The sequence below is a fragment of the Diadema setosum genome, chromosome 13 (assembly GCF_964275005.1).
Source record: "Diadema setosum chromosome 13, eeDiaSeto1, whole genome shotgun sequence".
Lineage (NCBI taxonomy): Eukaryota > Metazoa > Echinodermata > Echinoidea > Diadematoida > Diadematidae > Diadema > Diadema setosum.
The window spans coordinates 31,326,242-31,350,118 of NC_092697.1; the positions used below are offsets into that span (position 1 = coordinate 31,326,242).

At 38.1% G+C, this 23,877-nt stretch overlaps 1 protein-coding gene across 1 annotated transcript in view; it reads right to left on the bottom strand.

Annotated features, from left to right (window-relative positions):
- LOC140236588 (protein wntless homolog) overlaps positions 1-20,853 on the bottom strand; it is an 81,277-nt gene extending 60,424 nt beyond the window's left edge. The window contains exons 1-9 of the mRNA XM_072316514.1: positions 20,640-20,853; positions 13,884-14,150; positions 10,446-10,576; positions 8,604-8,780; positions 6,895-7,031; positions 5,083-5,123; positions 4,317-4,444; positions 2,565-2,662; positions 1,327-1,390 (exon numbers count right to left, since the gene is read on the bottom strand). Of these exons, the coding sequence (XP_072172615.1) occupies positions 1,327-1,390; positions 2,565-2,662; positions 4,317-4,444; positions 5,083-5,123; positions 6,895-7,031; positions 8,604-8,780; positions 10,446-10,576; positions 13,884-14,150; positions 20,640-20,745 (1,149 nt within the window). The 5' untranslated portion in view covers positions 20,746-20,853. The remainder of the gene's footprint in view (positions 1-1,326; positions 1,391-2,564; positions 2,663-4,316; positions 4,445-5,082; positions 5,124-6,894; positions 7,032-8,603; positions 8,781-10,445; positions 10,577-13,883; positions 14,151-20,639) is intronic.
- Positions 20,854-23,877: the final 3,024 nt, after the last annotated feature.

Consider the following 23,877-nt stretch of genomic DNA (forward strand, 5'->3'; position numbering starts at 1 on the left):
GGACGTACGGACGGACGTACGTACGGACGGACGGACGGACGGACGGACGGACGGACAGACGGACGACCCGAAAACATAATGCCTCCGGCCACTTCGTTGGCGGAGGCATAAAAAAATGTATAGTGAGGTACCCCCAACTCGTCAGGGGCCCTAGTATCATCACCCTGCGTAAAATTGCTACAAGCGCTCTGAACAAAAATGTATGTCTGGGACTGTGTTCAGTACGTTTGACACTTTGCAGGATAGACCACAACCAAGCAAAATGAGGTGAAAACCAAACAGTTTTTCTTGAAAATCTTAAATATATACAAGGAATATGTGTTATCAGTATCATCAAGGTCACCCGCACATGTCTTTTATGTGCTTTGTCTATGGGAGCACGGGGTGGTGAGGTGTGGGCCCCTTCCTTCATAGTGCACACCTATTTCCCATCGTTCGCGTTTGACGATGATAGCTGCAAATTTCCAGTATCTATCTTTCAAATTGTAGTTCCATTGGAATCCTCGACAGTTTTCCTTTATGTGAGAGGGATTTCATTGAATTTCAGTGACAGAGTGTGATTTAAACATACATAAACATTCAATTTAACTATGACGAGGTGCAGGTCACCCAAGTTTACTCACTGTAGAATATCACAACACCACCAGTCAAGAACTTGACATTTGACCTACCTCACCCATATGGCATGGACTCACGAGATAAGCACAAGCCTTATATATCTCAGCAATGGGTCAATAGACTGTGCAACACTCAGGGGAACTAGCCATAAATGCAAATATATAGATTCAGAAAATTACCACTGGGTGCACGGACACTTAATTCTCAAAGGGTCAGCCATACTTCAGACACATAGTGCAGAGCAGCTATGTGGGAAATAGAACAATGAAATTTTCCATCTGCACTTATGTTTTACCTGTAGCAAATTATTAGTGGCAGGGCCCCATTCTCTTTTTTTTTTTAAGTAACAAAAGCAACAACATTGGTATATGTCAGAATTTGAAACTTCAGCTAACAATTATCCAACACCTTAATTAGTATAATACTTGATACCATGAAATCAAAAATTGAACATATTTACCTTTATGATCACAACAGGGCTTTACAGTACTCTAAATTGTCATCATATGGGAACTGGAGGTCTGTTTTTATATTCGCTTTAATGGAAAAGATGATTGCTTTTTATGGATTAATAGCACAATGCCTAGCATCCATTTGAATACAGGTGGCTTTGTCATTTGTTTATCTGTTTACTTGCTTGCTTATTTTGTTTTGTTTTCCAAGCCATCTCACTTCGGTAAGATGAATGTAATAAATGAGTAAGGATACAGCCAGTTTTCTGCCAGTCTCTGTGTTCCAGATGGAGTAAAATGGGTTGATTAACTGCACACCCCTGAAGAATACACAAGCACAAAACAGACATTTAAAAAAGAAATGAAGCTTTATATTTCACATAATTACATGTATGTATGGATTGCATATTTCAACATATGAAGAAAACTGCTTAATACTACATGCAGTTCAAACTCTTTGCATCTTCTTTGCTTCTTTATTTCTCATTTTTGTTCGTACATCTTTCAGTCATATTACATTTTATTTGTGACCAATCTTAGGTAAAAATGGAAATGGCAATAAAGCCTGACAATAAACAGCATGATCTTGTTTCTTATTTCTATTTTGCTTTAAATTTTCACTCATTTGAAGACTTTTGCTGGGAAGTGTTTACAGCAATCGACATTCTTTCCTCATTTTCCTCCCTTATGATGAAAAGGAAATAATGCTGGCGATTTCAATGAATATTTCTCCTACTCCAAATACTATTTCTTATGGTTAAATTTATTAATGGTAAGAATGATCTCGATGCTAAAAATGATAATGCCAACAGTAGAAGCTGCAGTAATAATGATAACGATACCAAGAAAACTATCAACAATATTAAACATTAAAAGTAATGGTTACAGTCAAAATAAAAACAATAACGTCACAGTTTCATTTGCAGAACTACGTTGTGCTTAGATTTAATTTCAGTTAGTGATATTAATGGCAACAGCAGCAAAGCTGGGACAAGAACATGAATGCTACTGTATCACAAATGTTAAGGGGATGGTATTTTTTTTTTTTTTTTGGTTGAGATGGGGAATTCAGATTTAAACACTTTATGAGATAATTAAAAACCACTTATGAAATATTAAAGAGCATACAATTTTAAGAATTATTCAAAGTTTATTTGATGAAGATCAGTTTTGAAATAGCTAAGATATCCAAAAACAAATTAAAAGAAAGTGTCCAAATAAAAGGTGGGTCCCACCTTATATTAGAACCTTCTTGTTTTTGGATATCTCAGCCATTCCGAAACCACTTTTCATCAAATACACTTTGATTTCCACTGAGAATTGAATATTTCATATAGACATTTCTCATTTTCTCATGAAAAATGTTGGGAACCTGAAGCCCCAATCTCAACCAAAACTATAAGATCCCTTTAATTACAGCTAGTGATACAGTATTTTAAGCTACTGTATCACACTTGTATTAAAACGTTAACAGAGTTCCTTGTTGGTGCATACCTTTCCACCATGTCAAAGACAAAGAGACACATACAGCCCAATGTGATGGAGCCAACTTGCTGCCAGTACACCTTCAGGCGGTTCCTCTCAGTCTGGTCCTGCACCATCAAGGGAAAGACAAAAGATGCCACGGTTATATTAACCCGTTGAGGACGAGTTCCGTGTATACTCAGGCAAGCATCTATGGGAAATGCGTGTTGTAGCAAAATCAAACCATCCTCAACAGGTTAAATTTTGTTCGATACAATACCTCCTCCATTTTATAGCAAGAACAACAAATTCAGTTTGAATCATCAAGCTTTCTGCTGAGAGCAGTCAGGCTGATTTGCACGCTGGTCTTTATTATCCCTTTTGTGATAGTCAGGCTGATTTGGATGCCAATCTCGCCCCTTTATGGCATGCTTTCTTGTCCGCACGGTATAATACATGTGATTGCAAAGCTCAAAATTCACAAAAAAGTAGGCCACATGAATTTCCACTTTTCTACAAAGTTTAAAAGAATATGTTAAGCTTGAAAATCACATATAACTTGTTAACATTGGACCATCCTAACTCATTAAAAAAAGTGATTGAAATAAGAGCGAGTCAGGAGGTGCAATTTCACAGAAAAGGGAAAAAAGGATTTGAAGATTAGGGTCACTCAGGCATGCTGTGCAGAAGCATAAAATGGAAACATGTTCCTTTTCCCAGTAAAAGCAACACTTGTACGAAAAAATTGTGTCAGAGGACGGACACAACCAGCAAGATTCAAATCCACAGCCTTCTGTTGAAAACCCGCAGTATCATTCATAAGACTAGAGTGTGCACAGAAAGACAGCACTTCGAATGATGGCATTGCCCTAGGTGAACACATTATATTACACAATCCTCTCTGCATCAAACAAGAAATTTTTGGGTAGCATACACCTCTGACCTTGACGAACTCCACACAATCTCTACATCCACAACTGCAGCATACAACCTAAATGGAATATGAGCTGCAGACCCAAGTGACAACCTGGAAAAAGGAGCAAGAAAGACAATATTAGCAACGACAGCGACATGAAAGATGCCAACATAGGCCTACCCATTGCACCCAACAGCATAACCTCTGCATCTCCAGCTACCAAGATGTAACCAACTGGCCCTGACAATGTGCTCATCACAGCAACGCTTGCTGCATATTCTAAAGAGGCATCCCGTAACTTCGAACAAATAATCAAGAAAGCAGTGGACTCACTTCTCAAAAGCATCATGAGAGTAGAGCAAGCCATCAAGAAAAACGTTGCCCTTAAAAAGAAACTGGAGAAAACGGAGTCACACATGGAAAAAAAATGAAAGGAAAATATTGCCAGACACAGCGCTAAAGCGAACAAGGCCGAGTCATTTTAATGTCGCAACAACTTCAGGATCATCGGGATAGACGAAGATGCAAAACATGAGCACAAAGACTGTGTCGACATCGTCAAGAAAGTCGTCAAGCAGCACTTCGACATGGATGTTAAGGTGGAGCGAGCCCATTGAGACGGAAAGAGAGTAGAGAAGCCAAGGCACATATTGGTGAAAGTCTTTATCTACAGAGAGGTGGTGGAAATCATTAAAAATATGCGAAAAAAAAAGAAGCTTGGTAAGGAGAAATTCTACATCACTGACAACCTCACGACCTACACAACAAAAGGAAATGGTAAGAAAAAGTCCAGCATCTCTCTCAACATCTGCCTATTTAGAGGCGAATAATCTCTCCCACCGGTTAGGTAGGGCGCCCTCACTCACCATCATGTGCTCTCCGACAAAGATGATCCAGAAAGAGAAGAGCATGGCGTAGCAGGCCCCTTGACGGATGTCACCCAGCAGCAGCATGTAGGGCATGTCGTGCCAGAAGGTCAGCCACTCCAGGGGCACTGTGGGGTCAGAGGTAATTGGTTATGGTGTGTGCAAGTATTAAAAAATATATATATATATTGAATAGGCCAGTTTGGTGCAAACCATTTAGTTTGCACCTATATTTTTTCTTCTCTCTTTTTTTTTTTTTTTTTTAATAAGTAGTGAGGGTTTGCACTGGTACAATCAGGTAGTAGCTACTTATATGAAGACAGCTCAAGCTTGAATTTGATTCACACCCTGTTACATCATACAAAAGAAGATAACTAAGCATATCATTCAATGAATTTGACTGACGTTACCTGCTTATCTATGTGACTACATTACAAAATGAGTAATGTGATGCACCTTGAAATTGGGAATGCAGCAAATTTCATTTCTCATCAATATCAGGGACATGGGTATTTCTCTACATAATTCAATACCTCAAAGAAAAAAACAACAACAAAGTGTTGTTACTCTCTTCTTCAGTTTATCACAGAGCAATATTTGTTTGTTTATTTTTTAATGCCGCATGTGACATATTTATAATCTACAGTATGACACTAGTCTCGAAATAGGAGACCCCTTATTAAAGCAAGAATAGAGGATAATATATTCATAAATATGATGTTCAATGATTATTGACAGGCCCAGGGAGCTGGGAAACAATACTTACAGTTCAGTATACTGATGGTGATGGCAAGAGCAAGGATGGTCCTGGAAAAGAAAGCAGAAGAAAAACGATGATAATGACTGTAGATTGTGTTGTAGATACACGTAATAGAGAAGAGATGGTGAAACGTGAAAGTTTGAGGTGCTACTCTGCAGTCATATCAAGTACGATGTAGCCTTGTGATATAGTTTCAGAAGAGAAACTCTTATCGGTACACGCATTCATATAATATTTGTGACCAAGAGTGAGATAATGTCGAAAAAAGAAAAAGAAAAAGAATCAATAGCCAACACAAAAGATATGGCTCAAAAGAGTTTGTTGCTATTCTGAAGCAAAAATGACTTCCAAAAAGCCAAAGCCAAAATCTAGTCAGCTCAGCCTCTAATGCTTACATTCATTTTCATACAAATTTTACAGCAAAACAAGTACACAGCTATATTGGAAATGGTATATTACACAAAAATGCACACAATTCTGAGTCAGAAAGAAAGATCAGATATTGAGAGTAGAAACTGTAATCTTTTTAATTAAAGTCATTTCTCTACTCAGTAAAGTAAAACCTGCCTTTTAATAGCGGCCACCTGCTTACAGTGGCCACCTGCCATATACAGCTACTAAAACAATGCCCTACAAGAGGAAAGCTGTGTTAAAGACTCTGTTTACAGTGGCCACCTGTCTGTAATGGCCACCTTTTTTTGTCTCCCTTAGGTGGCTGCTACAGACAGGTTTGACTGCATAATACAGATACACATAAGGCCACAATTGCAGACACTCTTGTGAACATTATATGAACCGGGTATCTCTGGTTCCTGTGTCCCAAGTTGACACCACTGGAACCTGGTATGCCCAGTTCCTGGACGGAACAAGTGAACTATGTAACACAGCAAAGGAATATAATCTACTGGAGGAGTGTAACCTCTCCGGTGATTGTGTGTTCTTATTTTTTTTAGCTGCAGCTGCAGCTGTGCCTTCATTTTTTAATCGTAGTGCACTAAATTACTAAATAACACTGCCATTAAAAATGTTTGTTTGCAAGGAAGTAATTTATTATTAGCCACCACTCACAATGGCATGTAATTTCCTAAATAACCCCATGGGGGAAAAACTAAGGCAACTACGTTGCAAACATTGAAAAGTCATTCTTCAAGTTTTAACTTTTGAGGACAAGTTGATTTTGCTACTACAAACATTTCCCATAGACATCTGCCCAAGTATACTCGGGACTAGTCTTCAACGGGTTAACTCTTTATGTGCCATGGTGAAAACCCCCTGTGTGCCACATTATTCAGAGACACCAATGTAGTCATGCTTTGAGAAAACATTTTGTTTTCCCAAACTATGAAACTTCCATTTAGATTTCTGTTAAGCTGGACATGTAGTGAGCAAAGTTGTAGAGAAAATGCCAAGCTTTGCTTTGATGAAAATTGTATGACAAATGGATGATTGTTTTTCTGGGAAATTGATCAGTAGCTACATTAGTATAAAGGCACAAATTTTGCACACAAAACAGTGACATAAAGTTAGAATTTACATGCAAATCTTGATAGTCAATCACCGCTTGACAGTCAGTCACCACGTAAAAAATTCAAGCTATATGTGAGACGAACAGAAGCGCAAGAAAAGCTTTCATTGTACTGCGGAATTTGGCGATTTATCGATCAGTTTGGGTGGATTTGTGGGTTTGAGCAGAATATGCGAAGTTGGCACGCCGTCGACTGAGTTGGACATGCGAACATCACACATAAAGAGTTAATAGAGACCATAAGCAACTTTGTGTGCATGCCAGCATGGCGGGATGGAATTTGATCGTCATACCTCTCGAGAAGAACAGGCGCCCTCGCCAGCTGGACGATTCTCTTCCAGAACCAGATCATGGCTAGGATGATGAGTGGGAACATGGCCGTCTTAAGTGTGAACCACACCAGTGTGAACCCACCATTCTGATGGATCTCCTATGAATGTAGAGAGAAAGGTGATATGGTCATCAAATGAGACCACTAAAGTTCATTTTCAGTTTGGGCAATCTTGCTGTCTACATAAAAACACTTGTGTATTTGCAGTTCTTGTGCTTGCACACTCTTCCTTAGGTCTGTTCTTGTCTTGCATAGGTGTACTCACTGTAAAGTCAAGAATTCAAAACTGCTAGCCCGTGAACAAGAACAAAGGTAGTACGTGCAGACAAATTAATGAAACTCGTTCACACTTCTGGTGATTACGCTCACAGCAACGTTACAATCCCATCAGTATTCCTTTAAATCACTGCATATTATTCATGCAAAATTGCACTTTCATTAACAAAGATTATCCTTGCTGAGGTAAGTAAAAATGAAAAACACTTAATCTAATTCTGAAGTCCAATCTGTTCAAAGCTGGGTGTTGAGTAGTATTTCATAAAAACCTTCTCATTAAGTATGACATGGGCCTACTTAGAATGTGGCGGTACTTCACAAACAAAATAGAGGCACAGAAAGCAAGCACTGTAGAATTCTGAAATTAAGTTTACAGTGGAAATAACCTAGTACTTTTTATTTACACAGTAGATATTGAAAGATGAACTGTACGTAGGGAGGGGGAACAAATTAATGAAAAATGGTTAATTCAGTGCATAATTGAATACAACTTCCCTCTTGGGTGTTGCAGGGAACATGGTATTCCCTATATGCCCATCTGCATGTCATTTATAAATCGTAACAGCGCCATCATACTGCATTTTTATGTGTGACAATGCATCGCAAAACCAACAAAAAGTCGCACCCCATGGTTTTAAGTGAGGACTCAAAACAGGTGAAACAGGTCAACCGAGTCAATCTTGAGTTTTTCATACTTTGGGATAGTTTGGGATCATAAAATGAATGGGAAAGTGTGTTTTCAGCAGTTTTTCTACAACCTTTTTTTCTTTGCAGAGTAGTGAGATCAAGTATACATGTGTTTACAAATGTAGAGGCCTCTTTTCATTTCTTGAAAATCATTCGCACACTCTTCACTTTCAACTCTAACACTGTAACTTTTGAAAGGATAATGCCACTGCTTTGAAAGTTGGCATTAATCATGGACAGAATGTATTGAAAGAGCACGCTCAATTTCAGCTTAATCTGATAATCCCTTCATTGTTGTTGCTCCAGTGTTTTAAATCCTGTTTTTTGTCCCATTCATCGCACAGCTAGCACGGTTTGGTACCGATTAATAAAAGCACTTGAATAGACCCCATACATGTGTACTTCAGAGCCTCATTTCTCAGTTCACTTTTTTCTAGAGTGTGCTTTCTTTCCATCATTAGATGCGTTAGGAGAATTCATTTGAATTGAGTTATACATCATTTTAAAGCTGAGAGTCTGCTCTTTCAGAATCTGCCCTAAACTAAAAATTAACGTCTGGTGACTTTTTGTTGGTTTTGTGATGCACGGTCAAATAAGGTAGGATCTGCAGTGCCAAGTGGCAAACAAGATAGTCATGAAATGTTTCGTCTGGTACACAGGCACAGAGAACGGGGGTGGGGGTGGGGGGCAGGGACCGAGTGGACTTACCACCAACGTGAGATCCTGAATGGAGCCCAGGTCCTGGTTCAGGTTCTGGCCCTTGTTGGGTCCGTGGTGGACCACCGGCAGACGGACGTTGAGCAGGTAGTGCTTGTGGTGCACCGTGCCCAGCTCAAACAGTGGGATGGGCTCGCAGTCGTAGTTGTAACCAACATACTCCTTGCTCTATCATCATTGAAAGTTGCAATGACGCAAATAGCAGTAAAAGTGAAAATGACATTAATTATGATAGCGATAATAAAAACTTTGTCCAAGAAAAGGATGAAAATTCTCTATACACAGCACATGTGTCATTTAGAACATTAATAATTATAAAGCAAATCATGACAATTACAGTTTAAGATATCATCTACTAACATAAAAAATAAGATAAAGAAGAGACAGCAGAAAAGATAAGAACTGTAAACTTTTTTATGCCTTACGTAAGTTTGTTTTGCTACAATTAGTCCATGGGCCAAGAGCCGAAAAATGGGTTGTTGGTACCATCCGAGGGGGCAAAACCTTTTTGGTGTCATTTTGTTTGTCGGACATATATATGCTTATCAAGCTATGATAGCATTTCCAAATGAGTAGCTTAGTCATAATAAATGAATTTTTAACCAATTTGGTCTCGTTTTTATATCCCTATACTTCTGAATCGAAACTAACCGCTATACAAATACGAGCGCTGCCTTCTGCATGTCCACAGGTGTTCTGTTGTAAACGCGATGCGCTTAGTCTTTATTCAAGGCAGGGAAGGGAATATCCAAAGGGTTATGATGTCCACAGCTGTCAGGCGGTGCGCTTAGTCTTTATCTAGAACAATGTACCGTTAATCATATCTAAAGTTCCTAATAAAAGGGATTATCTATACTGTTTTTATACCACCCTCTCAACAAATACATCAGTTTTAAACAAAAATCACTCTGTTCATTTACAACATTATTAATTACAATGTATTGTAGTGTACCGGTACATTGTTTTTGCATAATCTTTCATTGTTGGATGAAAATAAAGCGGCATCGGCGTGGTATTAGCGTTTTCACCGTAGCGTTTTCACCGGAAAATGATAAATAATTGAAAAATACGCTAGAATTCACTAGAAATTGCTTTTTTGTTGTTGTTGTTTTCAGATAAAGGGATATACACTGTATTATAAGCTTTGGATATTCCCTTCGCAGTCTTGAATATTAGACTAAGCGCTGTGGACATCATAACCCTTGGATATTCCCTTTGCTGCCTTGAATAAAGACTAAGCGCACCGAGTTTACAACAGAACACCTGTGAACATACAGAAGACAGTGCTCTTCTTTGTATAGCGGTTGGTCTCGATTCAGAAGTACAGGGATATAACAACGAGACCAAATTGGTTTAAAATTCATTTACTATGACTAAGCTACTCATTTGGAAATGCTATCATAGCTTGATAAGCATATCTATGCCCGACAAACAAAATGACACCAAAAAGGTATTGTCCCCTCAGATGGTACCAATATCTGGCCTGGCCCATGGACTAAATTAGAAGGTAGTATTTTCAACTTTCACCCCAATGTAAGAACACCAGAGCCTTGTTGTAAAGGTAAGTCAGAAAAATCAAACATAAGCCTCTGAATACTCAATTCTGATTGGCTGATACCTGACTTATGTTTGATCGCATCTTTTTTTTTTGCAATGTGGTCCAGAGCTTATACAGAGTGTATCATGCTAGGTTTACATTATGTTCCCAGTGGTAACAAATCATACAGCTGTATGTAAATCTAGCATACTTTGAATAATACTCCACACTGAGGATATGCTGATATTATGCACAAACTGTCAGAGAGCTTTTTTTCCCCTCGTGAATGTCCCTACCATTTCATGGTTGAACGAACAGGTCATCTTCCTGGTCTCATTGACCTTATAGAGGGAGTGCCACTCTCCGCTGGCATCATCATTGTTGTTGTACGACATCAGAATCACAAGGGTTAGCTCAGGATTTTCACCTAGATGCAGAGATAAAATGATTTATAAGCACGTTAGAAATAAAAATTGACCAAAATCAGATAAAATTTATCAAAGAAAGTTACATATGTATAAAATCATAAAATCTCACTACTATAGTAAAATAGCACAATCAGGGCATGCAAATGCGTAACAGTTGGGGAAAATTAACAAATTGGTGAAAAGGCATTTTTTTTTTTTTTTGCTCATACAATTGTATTTCTCATAATGCACATGCACACCTATACAGGTAGAATTCTACAGAGCCTTTTTTTTTTATTTGATTAAAAGTGAAATACAGTTAGCATTATGCAGCAGAAATGAGTCCTGGTTTAAGAGGGTATCTGTGAGTGTGTCTGTGTGTGTGTGTGCGTGTGTGTGTGTGTGTGTGTGTGTGTGTGTGCCTGTGTGTTTGTGTGTGTAAAAGAGAGAGAAAGAGGGGAAGAGAATTTGACACCCAATGAATCAAACACATATTAATTCCATCCACAACCAACCATACAATGGTTAACCATAGAAATTGGTTCTGGATTATGAATTCACAAGTCGATACTAAAACAACATCCATGTTTACCCTGTTATTAACTTGTCTATAGTATACCGTATGTCCCAAAAAAAATTACAACGGGACCCTCCGAAGTGATTGCTTTAAAAATAGTGAATCAATCTAAATGATTTCAGAGTATGAAACTATAACTCATTGCCCACATCTTACAGAAAAACCCATTCGATTTGCTTCAGTGGTCAAAGAGAAATGAGGAATTTTGTAGAGCATGTCAGGAATCTCTTCCGTCCAATTTCTGTCTGTTGTGTTCACACACATTATGCAGTTCCAATAGCACCCAAGTGCTAAACTTAAATTGGAAGAATCAGATCCATGACATGATTTCCAACAATCCACATTTCTTTGTGACCGCTTAACCAAATTGAATGGGGTTTTCTGCAAAACAGCTCTAAGATGTTATATAATAGGACCCTGAAGATGCATTTAGACAGTTCAATCACATTGGATGTTACCAATGTAAAAATCTGACTGTAATTTTTTTTTTTTTTTTTTTTTTTGGGGGGGGGGGGGACATACTGTACTTGGACAGGTGTCTGTTGGAACCGCATGTTACAGCAAATTTATAAGCTCATCCTCAACTGGTTATTAAAGGAGTGAAAAAGAACTTCTATGAATATATATTAAGTGCATGTGAGTATGTTTGCGTTGTCACTGATAGTTTGCTAACAACCACAGTAATTTAAAATAAGCTTGCCATGATACTACATGTATCAACAGCATGTCTTCAACAAAACTGCATAATTATGTCCTGTTAACACTGTACTCCTTGCCAAGGAGCATGACTCTGTCAACAAATAAATCTCGCACAAGAGTTTGGCACACTGTCTGACGCTGGCATGAATGGCCGTCCATTCCGCCATCCTTCAGACCGTCTGCAAACACATCTCAGTGAGGAACGGGGAATTCGTTCTCCATCACATCGGCTTTGTCATCATCCGCTCAATATTACGCACCTGCTCCCTGCATCACTCTACCTCCCTCTAATCATCAATTTGGCAACATTGTCTCCTGCAGCATCCGCGATACGATATCAACTCGCTGGAAGCGGGACGGTTTTTACGGCGTAGAGTCATCGGCATATTTCCTGGTGATCGGCGCAAGTGAATGCTGCTTGATTAATGATGTCATAGCACCGCCATCTGGGCTTATTTCCAAAGACGAGACATGGGTTGTGCCCTTAAAACCACAATCCATCCTCTTCATACACCCTATACTGTCAAACTTCCCCTAGCACCCATCAGCCAGACTACACAGGTAGACATAGCATAGCTCATAGTTTAAGATGCTAATTGAGAATAACATATCAGATCAGCAGTCATGACAACCACGACAGAATGTGAAATTCTTATGACAGATTTGACAAAAACTACAAAATGGAACCAATTCCGGCAGCTGTTGTTTGTCTTGTCACTGTTTTGCAATGATACATGTAGGACATGAAGGGGATGGGAATAGTTGAAGAGAAGGAAAGTCGGGGGGGGGGGGGGGAGAGAGAAAGGGGAACCTTAGCTTTTATTCTGTTACTGTGAAATCTGAAGATAACACAGTCAAGTTTAAATCATGGGAATTGGTTTAGTTGTTATTGTCAAGTTTTTCTTGAAAAGGTTAAGCCTTGATGGACTTTAAGATTTCTTTGTGGTCACTATCACATAAAAAAAAAATGGTATCCATTTTATTTCACAAGTTTCAAAATAAAATGACTATACAAGCAATCATATGCAAATTATGATGTCATCAGCTCTCAGGTTCCACAGTGTATACAAATTACACCTTTTTTTCAAAGAAAGATAAATATGCAGTGTATTCCTCGCATCATATCATTGTTGTATTGTAACAATCTAACAATGTTTTATACTTTTGTGGGAAAGAGTTGCACTTGCTGACTTTTCAAAACATGATTCTTACAACATTTTTGGGAACAAGCTTAATGGAAGAGTGGAAAGGTGATGACACCACCAATCTAATTTAAATGATTGCAACAAAAGATCACTGTTCCCCCAAAAAGGCAAAGTCTTACTGGAAAAACTCTCTCATCTTATGTCCAATCATGATGAAATTTATAATTTGATTTTTTTTTTCACTTTGCTATGATCAGTTTCATCATGGAGTAGAATTTCACTCCCAAATGACACCTTGTCGCACCTACTCTGCACATTTAAAGGAAAATTCCAATCTTGACATTATATTGCTTAGTATGAAAACAGAACAATCACAGAAGTACGTTCCAATTAGAAGGTTTGTTTGTTTGTTTTTTTTTTGGGGGGGGGGGATTAAAAAAAGTTACAAACTGTAAAAATTTAGAGAGTGAGGCAAATTGGCAACTCTGTATGATGCCCGTGTTGAGCAGCTCTCTCCATTTGGTTCATACACAAAAATACACATTTTCATCTTTCTTCTGGAAAAAAAAAAAATCCTTTAAGACCTGTTCTTGGAATATATGAGAGTAATATATTTTTGTGTGTCCTTCACAGCAGATAACTTCTGTCTGTGCAAGAATATTTGAGAGAAATGAAAATTAGTGAGAGTTTGCGTACAAAATAAATGAAGAGCTGCCCAATAACTATGTCACACAAAGCTGCAAATTTGCCTTTCTCTCTTTTCTACGTGTCTCCTTTTCCCCCCAATTTTCAGTGATTTACTTAATAAACTGATCTTTCAGTTTTTATATGGTACAACATACTCACTCAGTAATTAAAATAATGGAATTTCTTTTTAATTTATCATGATGTTGTTCACTCACTCACCCATGGCATTGTTCTGGTCGTACACGATGTCCAGCGACATCACGCCCAGCATGTACTGGAAGCTGCGGTCCATGCGATTGGGCCGGTGGGGCATCTGGATGGAGAACACGATCCAGTCGGCCTCAATGCCCTTCCGCGTGGCCTCGTCGAAGGTGGACACCTTGGAGCAGGCGTTGGGCCCATGGGGCACAAACGGCTTCTTCAGGTTGATGGACGGGTCGACGCACTTGGTGGCCAGGTGGGTGTGGGCAGAAGTGGGCGAGGGCGCTGTTTACATTTTCATGAGAGGGAATAAAGACATTAAAGATTCACTACACAGGCACTGAAGTTGATCATGACTAAACAGATGGATTTCTAGAAATTTGTGACATATACACTTTAAATGATCTATTTCAGACATGAGAAACCTAAAAAAAAATAATCTGTGCTTGATATCAAACATAGAGAAAATGAACACAACTTCAATGAGCAAATTATGGAAACTATACACTATTAAAAGATGTTTCTACATAATTTACAGAACAAAGAAAAGCTAACCATGTAGGCAAATTATGTTCAAGCTTTCTCAGTACCCCGAGAACTTCTCTAAAGAAATTTGCAAATTCAATGTATTTTCATAAATTCTATAATATGCAAATCATGTGTGCTGTTTCAACTTCACAGATTTGGATGAAGTTCAAAATAGAAACAAACAAACACACATATACACAACGTCTTTGAACAGCCTACTATTGACAGACTTTATCAACTAAGTGTTAGCCACAACAACCTTTTTCATCTTGCCTGAAGCATGTCTATCTTGCCAAACCTAGCAGTAAATAATGTCTGCAAATCATCTGTAAGGAATGTTTTTTTTTTTATTTGAATAAAACATGACATGAATATCATACAGTTTTTTCTGCCATAAAAAGCCTAAAACTACACAGCAATACCACAGAAAAATCCCTTATTTAGATGGTGTGCACATGTTTATCCCTGCAAGGAAAAAAAAAGAAAAAAAAAAGAAAGGTGTTTTGCCTTTACAAGAAATAGACAGTATTGATTGCTTTTGCCTGAGGCATTGTAAACAGTCAATTTTATTGACTCTTGGTATGTTAATGGAATTCACAGGTGTATTATGTAAAGCCAAACAATACAGGATAATACAGTAACAAGAAATCTCAGTCACAAATATGTGCACTCTGGCATGTCAGGTGTCACAATGCTTTACAAGCCAGCAATTTACAGGTTACAGGTACAAAGAAGTTTCCAATTTCTATACCATGTGTGGTGTCACATAGGATACAGAGTGAGACTACAGTATTTTCACTGTGAGACTCGAGCCTTGATTTGGTTTGGGGATCTCTTCTATCACAGAGTTAGCAAAGTTCCACTTGGATGTCACATTTTAGTGTGATCTCTGATATAACCTTTGACCTAGATCACCTCATCATGTCTCTAGCTGCACTTCTTGTGTGGCTTCATTGAAAGGGGCACTCACTGTATTAGAAGTGCATCATTTCGATTTGAAATTTTTACATCATCCCTCCAAATTTTCTTGCAACTCACTGGTCTCCAGGAACTGTTCATTTCTCATGCATGTTGCATGTTGCATTTTATGAATAATACGCACCATTTCCTATTAACAAGATCTGGGGCCTGTTGCATAAAAGTTGAGATCAAACATAAATGTCAGTAAATCAAACATAAGTACCTCTGAATACTCAATTCTGATTGGTTGATACTGGAGTTATGTTTGATTTTATGACTTATGTTTGATTGTGCACAGCTTTTTCTGCAACAGGGCCCTGGTCATCATCTGATCCAGTGCAACTCTACAAACTGTTTGAGCTACTGCTACTGCTTTGTTGCTAATGTCCACAGTGCTAAAACATGAAGATATAGCCTAGAACATTTGTTTTCTTCAAAGCAATGATATATAACAACATATTTGAATACATGTACTTGATAAAGTTGGGAAAAATCATCAGACGGATAAACTACATTGTAAATGGAGCCGATTGTTCCTTTCTTCCAACATACACTGACATGCCGTGACATTATCACATACTAAAGGATCTTGAGGATGGGGTTCATTTCTGATTTTGCTAGAGCTAGCTGAACATCACAGGCTTGTATGTCCTGGTATGGAATTCTATTATAGGCCAAACAAGGCAGGTCAAAAATGTACAAACTCAAAAGAAATCATAAAATTTTGTTTAGATGTTGATCTGTCAGATATTAAAAAGCATGATCACCAATTCAGACAACTATAGGCATATCTAATGAATATTCTGTAAAGTGACTAATAATATCGGGTCAACAGGTATAGATTTCACAGGTTTGTTGTTCATCATTTTAATTACTGGTACTGGTAGTTAAGCAAGAATAAATTCACATTTGAGAAAAAAAAAATCTTAACCAATTCTTCAACTTTTCTATCAAGACAAGTTTTATTTGGCAATATATACATGTACATTGTAAATGAAACATGTAGATTTATACATAGTCAAACAAAATGAGTATATGTGCATAAACATGTCCAATGAATACAATTATTGTAGATCAACATTTGAATATCTTCATGAACAGGTAATAGGCAACAAAATAACAAAAAGCCTGTTCCATAGCTCTACAAGAATTCTCTCACAGTCTGAGGAAAGCAATTGCAGTCTGCGTAATATAGTGTAGGCTAGCAGCCAGTTCCACACACCATTATAGGGCCTACAGAAAAGCCTGAATGACTTTGAAGGGTGCAGACTGCAACAGACTTCCGTGCATTCTTGTTCACCCATTCATCAGGTTTTAGCCCTGAGCAAAGACTAGCTGGATTGCATTAAGAAGTTTTTATGGTCTGAGTAAACAGTCCCTATGCACTTTGAGGTTGGTGCTCCTGAAAGAGGGGGAAAAAGGAAAAATCTTGACATTGATACAGCCCTCTAAAGTGGCTCCTTGCTGGGAATGGAGAGGGGAGACTGGGCCTACGTGTAGCTGGCGGTACATCAAAGGGTTATGGGTAGGGGAAGGATAGCTGGGCATCTGGCTCTCTCCAGGCCCATTCACACGCAAAATTATCAGTTTATAAATGGATCACGATGCAAAAATCAAGCTTATTCCCCATCGTTCATAATCTGTCCCCAAAAAATAAATAAATAAATTACTTGACTGCAAGAAATCCGAAGTGCACATGCCTAAACGATGATCAGAACTTGATTTTGGCCACCAAAATCCAGGTTTTGCATGGCAGTTTGAACCACAGGATAAGAAAAAAATATATATATTTTGTTTTGGCGTGCCATCCACATAGGTCTACAGTGTGTAAGGCAACTTGTTTAAATAATAAAAAAAAAAAAAAAAAAAACTCAAGACAGACTGTCTTTTGGGTCACACTGCAGATCAAGATACAATACACAATGTACAGCTGTAGTTCATCATCTAAAGTCATTTCATTTCTAAATGTAATTTTTGGTGCATGTGTGAACAGGCCTACCATGGTGTGGAATTTAGCACACAGGAAATCATGCTGTAAGTATACAGAACGCTTTGAAAGCTTTGCCTAATGCAATGAACTAACCCGTTCATCAATCCCATGCAACCCCCAAATCCCCCACCACATGTATGCCCCTTCAGAACCTCACTAGCTACAGTCGTATAGACATTGGATGAAATGTTTAGTAACGTTTCACACTGTTCGATGATTGCATGCCTATCATTTTAAATCACAGACAGATGTGAGGTGCACAGCATTATTAGCTTGCATGATGTTAGTGTCATAATAAAGTTTACAGGACAGCTACCCTGCAGCAACTACAGTAGGTCATATTTTGTTTAAATGGTAGAACATACTGTCTTATGAACTGACAATCGACTCTTTTCAGTTCACAATTCCATTCCAGTTAATTGTACCATAAAGAGCAAAATCTTAAAGAAACTTGTACCAGTATCATCAATCCGCATTTGGCTTAAAATGCCCTCCCTTAGGTCACATTAATTCAAGTCACACAACTTAAAAACAAAAAAAAAAAACAAAAAAAAAAACAAAAAAAAAAAACATGTACTACAGTAACAATGCTATTGTGGTTCGTGATTGTATCAACTGCCAAAACTCCCTGAAAGATGTTTGGAAGCCCTAATTCTGCACCAGAAGTGAGTTGATACATGTTAAAATGCACCCTTTGACAGCTTAAATCCATAGCAAGCAAGCCAAGAGATCATGTTTACTATGCTGATCTGGGTCAAAGCCTTGTAAAGATTATTACCCATTTCATCTGAATTAATGACAACACTACTCAGCTTATCAGGAAGAGAGTCATCCAATGAAGTAAACTGTCCTGTCAGATCCAGAATAGATTCCAACAACACAATTTTGTAAAATTTAATGACAGTCAGGGGATTCAGAAAAAATATATCTCAGAAAAGTTATAGTAGAAAATACAATTTCACAGGCCTTTATGAAACACACTTTACCCGGTGGTACTGTAAAAGTATATTTTTACCCATAGTAATTTTTCGTGCCCGGCCAGGTAAGATGAGCTTTCATGTTTTTGATCATGTGAAATCTTTTATATGACAAGCAACATATTGTGTGCTTTAATTTTTGCACTACTTTCTTAAGAAACATAATTAAACACTGCAAAAATTTCCAGTTTTACAGTAACGGACATTACAACAGTCACAATCACATGATACACATTATTAATTATGGAAGTTGCTTTGAGGAAAGGGAAATGATGTCATTGCTACCAAAGTTTGTATTGGCAAGCATACAAATCTTGATTAGATTTTCTTTTTCCAACATTTCAGGCAAAAGAAAATTACCCCTTTCACATGAAATCATAACAGAATTATAATGAATATATCTGAAATGATGACATCCAGAAAGAGGAGAACTTTATAGCTGTTAAATCATTGAAAAAATGTTTTGTTGAAGTTAAAGACAACATGTAGTGTCTTGTAATGTTATCAAACAAAAACATTGCTCAATATTCACCCCAGTCTGAGTGAAATAAATGATGAAATATAAAGCTGTCATTACAATTACAGGACAATATGTTAAATAACATTTTGTGTAATCTTGAAAGAGCATTACAAAAGATATTTTGCCCACTTGCTCAACCAGGCATTAGGGCAAGTGTCCTGGGTAAGGGCAAGTGAAATTGTCTTCAGTTGACTTGCATGATGGCGAGTTTTCGTTACCTTGGGGAAGTGCTCATGTGAATGCAATTGGATGTGTTGCACCCCGTCTGAGCTTAGAGGATTTAAATTATGTTGCTTGGTTACATGGCTCTGACATGTTTCACAATAATATCACCTACAAGGGCCTATCTCACTGGAGGAAATATCACCATGACTGCCGTGACTAATCAATCACTGTGGCTTGTGCAGCCTGAAAGACAAAAGAAGGCTCGGACTCTCACAAAGAAGGCAACTTATTTGAGCAGTCTAGGGAACATTGCTGCAACGTCACTGAGATGTCTTCTCAATCACGGAGACACTCAGCATACTCCGCGACGTCTCCACATCGTCGCCGGTAGGTCACCATTGTAGGTCCTACCATTGTAGGTCTCTGCGGTCTTACGGAGACGTCGCCGCAAAAAGATAAACACATGTAATACCTGTATAAGCCAGTTCACAGTTCCACTTTGCGCATGAGCAGAAAAAGGTAATTCGGATTCACTGGGATAAGCATCTGTGACATATTATCATGTAATGATTGTTCATGTAATCTTTATAATAAATACTGCTTGCCAGCACATCCACCTGACAGCAAAAGTGGTATTTGGCAGTATCGATAGAAAGAGATCGTTAATGCATTCGATGCAAAAAATGAAATGGATGCCTTCCGACGTGTTAATTGACGGATCATTCCTGGTCATTTGGTCTGTGCAAGTTCATTATTTATGTTTGAACAGGATTTAAACGAATACCATAAATCGTTACGTAAAGTGACATTAAAGCATTATGTCGCTCTGAAAGCGAGTGAAGTGCCCCTAACCAGCTGAGAAAATAGAAAGGTCAGTCGGACCAATGTGCCCGGGCCATGAGCTAACTTCGAACTGACTTTCTGCCACACCACGGCCATTTGAGACATAAGCTCAGCTGCAAGCTGATGGCCAGGTCAGGTGAGAGCAAGAAATGTGTGACTAGAGCTCCAGAACTACAACTAGAGCCTGGGCTCTAGACTCAGTCTTGTGAGGTTTCATATTCGAACATAAGAAAAAATACAAACAAAAAATACAAACAAAAAATTTAAAAACTGTCTTGTAACGCACCTGCATGCTTATGCCTACAATTGCTTGTTCATATAATCTCTACTAGTATTAGTATCATAGAAGCATAATATTTCAACCACCACAAATCTGGAGTTTACATGCTAATGCATCGCCCAAGTTTGTTATTATCATAAAATCATAAACTGTGAATGATGATGATGATGTGAGCTCAGCCAGACCAGCCCAGCCAGCCAGAGAGTGCCTCAGACAATTGAATATCGACATTGGATATTTTCCCTCCATACAAGTGCAACATGAATTTGGTTGCAAGAAGTTCAATTCTACGCGCGGTTAACCCTGTTGAGCGTGAGGTCTAATCAGGAATGCATAACCCACTTCTATGTAGACAGGATAAACGTCGTCTGTAGTGCACTCACGCAGTGCAGAGAACGTGCAGTACGTTAGATCTATACACTGTACCCTGCCGTGTGCGGCTGGCATAATGCGACAGCAGCGGACTTCCAATAAACGTGGAGCCAGAGCTTCGGGGGCTGCACTAACTCACCGATCAGACCTCCCACGAGAAAACACACGATTTGCATCACCAACAGAACAGCTACGAGGCCGAGAAGTTTCCTGTTGCTCAGGTTTTCGATTACGACGCCAGCCATGATGGTTACACAAGTGTCTTCCTCACAGATAATAACAAAATGGAGTGATGACACAGTTCCGACCAACACAAATGTAACTTCAGGAATTTCAGAAATATACGGTCCGCTGTGTGTGTATGCGGTCGCTGACTTCCGATACGGCCTTTGTTATTTCGAGTTTTCCAAGAATTGATGAAGCTGGAAGGATTATGCCCTCTACGTTGATAGGCAACGCAAGGTGATCGGACATCTAGTAACGCTTATGTGCGTTTCATGGGCTAGATATGTCAAAATTGATTTTGACAACTGGGGTAGAGTTTATTAAACGAAGAGAATTCAGGGGATTTGGTAGAACGGCAAGTAGACCAGAAAAGTTGTAGAGTTTATAAAGTCTTTTACATTGCTCTGCATTAAACAGTGATACTGAAGGGGTCGCGGAAGGTAGGGGGATATGCAGCGGAACTCTTTGAAAACCTAGGATTTTGTGTTTGGATGAGAATGTTACTCTTCAAAAGAAAAAAAAGTGAGTGTTAGTCTCCATGCAAGTCTCCCGTTTACCCAACATGCATATTTTTGCTATCTTTTTTTCAAACCCATTTCCCGCGAAGTAACTGAATTCTTTCGGAGGAAACGGATAGACAAAAAAAAAAAAAAAAAAAAAGAGGAACGATTTTGTTCCTAACAGATTCGATGCATAATATTGTTTAAAAGAATATTCATTGACTCTAGAATAATGTTTCATTGAAACAAATCAGAGATTCTTGATAAGTACTTCTTCGAAAATTTAGAGAAACAAGAGTAAACTGCTCACAAGTATACGTATAATGAAGATCTTAATAATCGGTACTCACTATACTTAATACCAAACCATATCTTTAAGTTCTCCCCATAACACCATTCTAATAAGTTTAAAATGATATTCAGTGTTACATTTTGTTCTCACATTGAATGATAATAATGTCTAACTTGATGATAGATTGATGGGCAGTGTGATAGAAAATTCCTGAAAGAAAAAGTGATCAATTGTTGAAAAAGCACAAGTGCATTCGTCTTTCTGTCCATACCCTCTCCAATCAAAGACACCTCCATTAAAAGATATCATTAGGAAATGTTTAAGGAAATGTTTAAAGGAAGCATTCCTCGGTAAGTCCATTAAAGAAAGTATCTCTTCACTATACTGTACTGTCGAGATAAGGGAGAGATGTATTACACTTCCCTTTCAGGACGGGACTCTTTATTGTTATGCGTTCATCTCACCCCCATCCCCCCCCCCCAAAAAAAAGGAAACTTGAAACTAAAAAGGCTTGAAATTTCAAAGTATTGTAAATACTTAACGTGACAAGGGAATAAATGGGCATTTCATTCATCAACCTAATAGGATTATGGTGACTAAGAGATAAATCAAAATAAAAAAAATGCGCACTTCTTCAAAGTAACCGTTAAGCATTAAAAAAAAAACAGTATTGACTGAAGACCGTTCGGAAAAGACGTAATTTTCAAAGGTCCACACAGCTTTCATCTTCTCCAATGGATTCTGTCTTACGGCCCTCTATACTTAAATGCACGGATCAGGCTCCCTATCTTGTTTTGTTTGTTTGTTTGTTTTTTAATGAAAATCATGCTGAAGTTATGCAGCAAAGTATGCCATGATTGTATAATTTCTTATTATTTTCTCCCCAAAGAATTAGCTGGCTTCTACACTTGTTATTCTAAAAGCGTGGAAGCCAGTAGCACGAGGGGAACTTGATATAGAAAACGGATATATAAGAAATATGAACAAGAAGACCCATGCAATCCTCAGTAACACCATTGTACGAAAAGAAAAAGAAACTTAACTGAGTTAAACAAAGAAGAGTTAATGACAAGAGTTTATGTGGGAAAGTTAATCAAGAAAAGAAAGGGTAATCGAGTACAGAAGTCTAAGATCAAACGGTAAACTCACTTCTGACATGTCCACAAATGTGTTCAAAACAAACAAACTTGTCAACAACAACAGCAACAAATTAATAAAAGCATTGCTTACTTTGAAACCGTCTTATAACTCGTCCAAGAGCTGCCATTGTTATATTCAATGAGTATAGTCATTGTACGAATAATTGGCTTTGTAAAGTATACCGAAAAAATGACAAACCGTAATAGCATGACATAAAAACACAAAACTGCTTTGAAAGGAGTGCTACGAGAAATGTCCAGAATAATGCCCTTGTATTAGCTTTTTTATCAGTTCAAAGGAGGCTCATCTTTGGTCAAGATTTTATTTTTTGACGTTAATTGTTTCATTGTGCACAAATTACACACACAAAAATGAAACAGAACGCTGTATACGATGCCAGCGAGGTGAATGCACATCGCAGTAGATACAAAAAAAAAAAATTAATGTGATCGAAAGAAAAAAAAAACACTTTCACTCACTTGTCAAATATTCTTCGCTGACATGGATGTGCTCTCGAAGTTCTCACAGCTACGTTCGAATTTGTGCCAACTGATTATCGATAATTACCTTTCGACAGCGTTTACTCCCAGCCCTGGCTGCAAGACTGCCAAGACTTGACTCCCTCTCAGGTGGTGAAAGGAGATTGCCGCCCTCTTGTGTTCAAACAGAGCCTTCACTGTCCGTTGGAAGCAGTATGGCCTGCATCACTGACCTCATACAAATTACTCAACTGCACGAACTTACGTTTTATATACAAAACTTTTTTTTTAGATCAAAGAAATTGAATTAAATAAAATTACATTAATGTTTCTACCAAGAGTATATAGTAACACGTCATTACAACACACGCGCGCACATACACACACACTCATTACGAAAAAAAAAATGCCAACGTATTTTTTAAATCTCTTCCGACGAAAGATTTTCAGTGGATGGATGTTACAGCACCTTGTCAGTATATCATATAATATAATGCACACCATTCTTGGTTCGACCAGTCAAAAGTAGGATATAATACCATAGATATCCGTGTCACGCAAATGAGCTCAATCAATACATGGGTTCAACTGTGCTTTGTTTTATGGATGGGGGGGGGGGTTCCTTACATCTGTGCATCATACATCAATCATTCTTATCTCCATCGATTAAAATTTTACTCAAGATTCTCAATCCCCTGTCAGACGTATACGTGTACGTCAGAGCATGGTAGGTTTTGATTT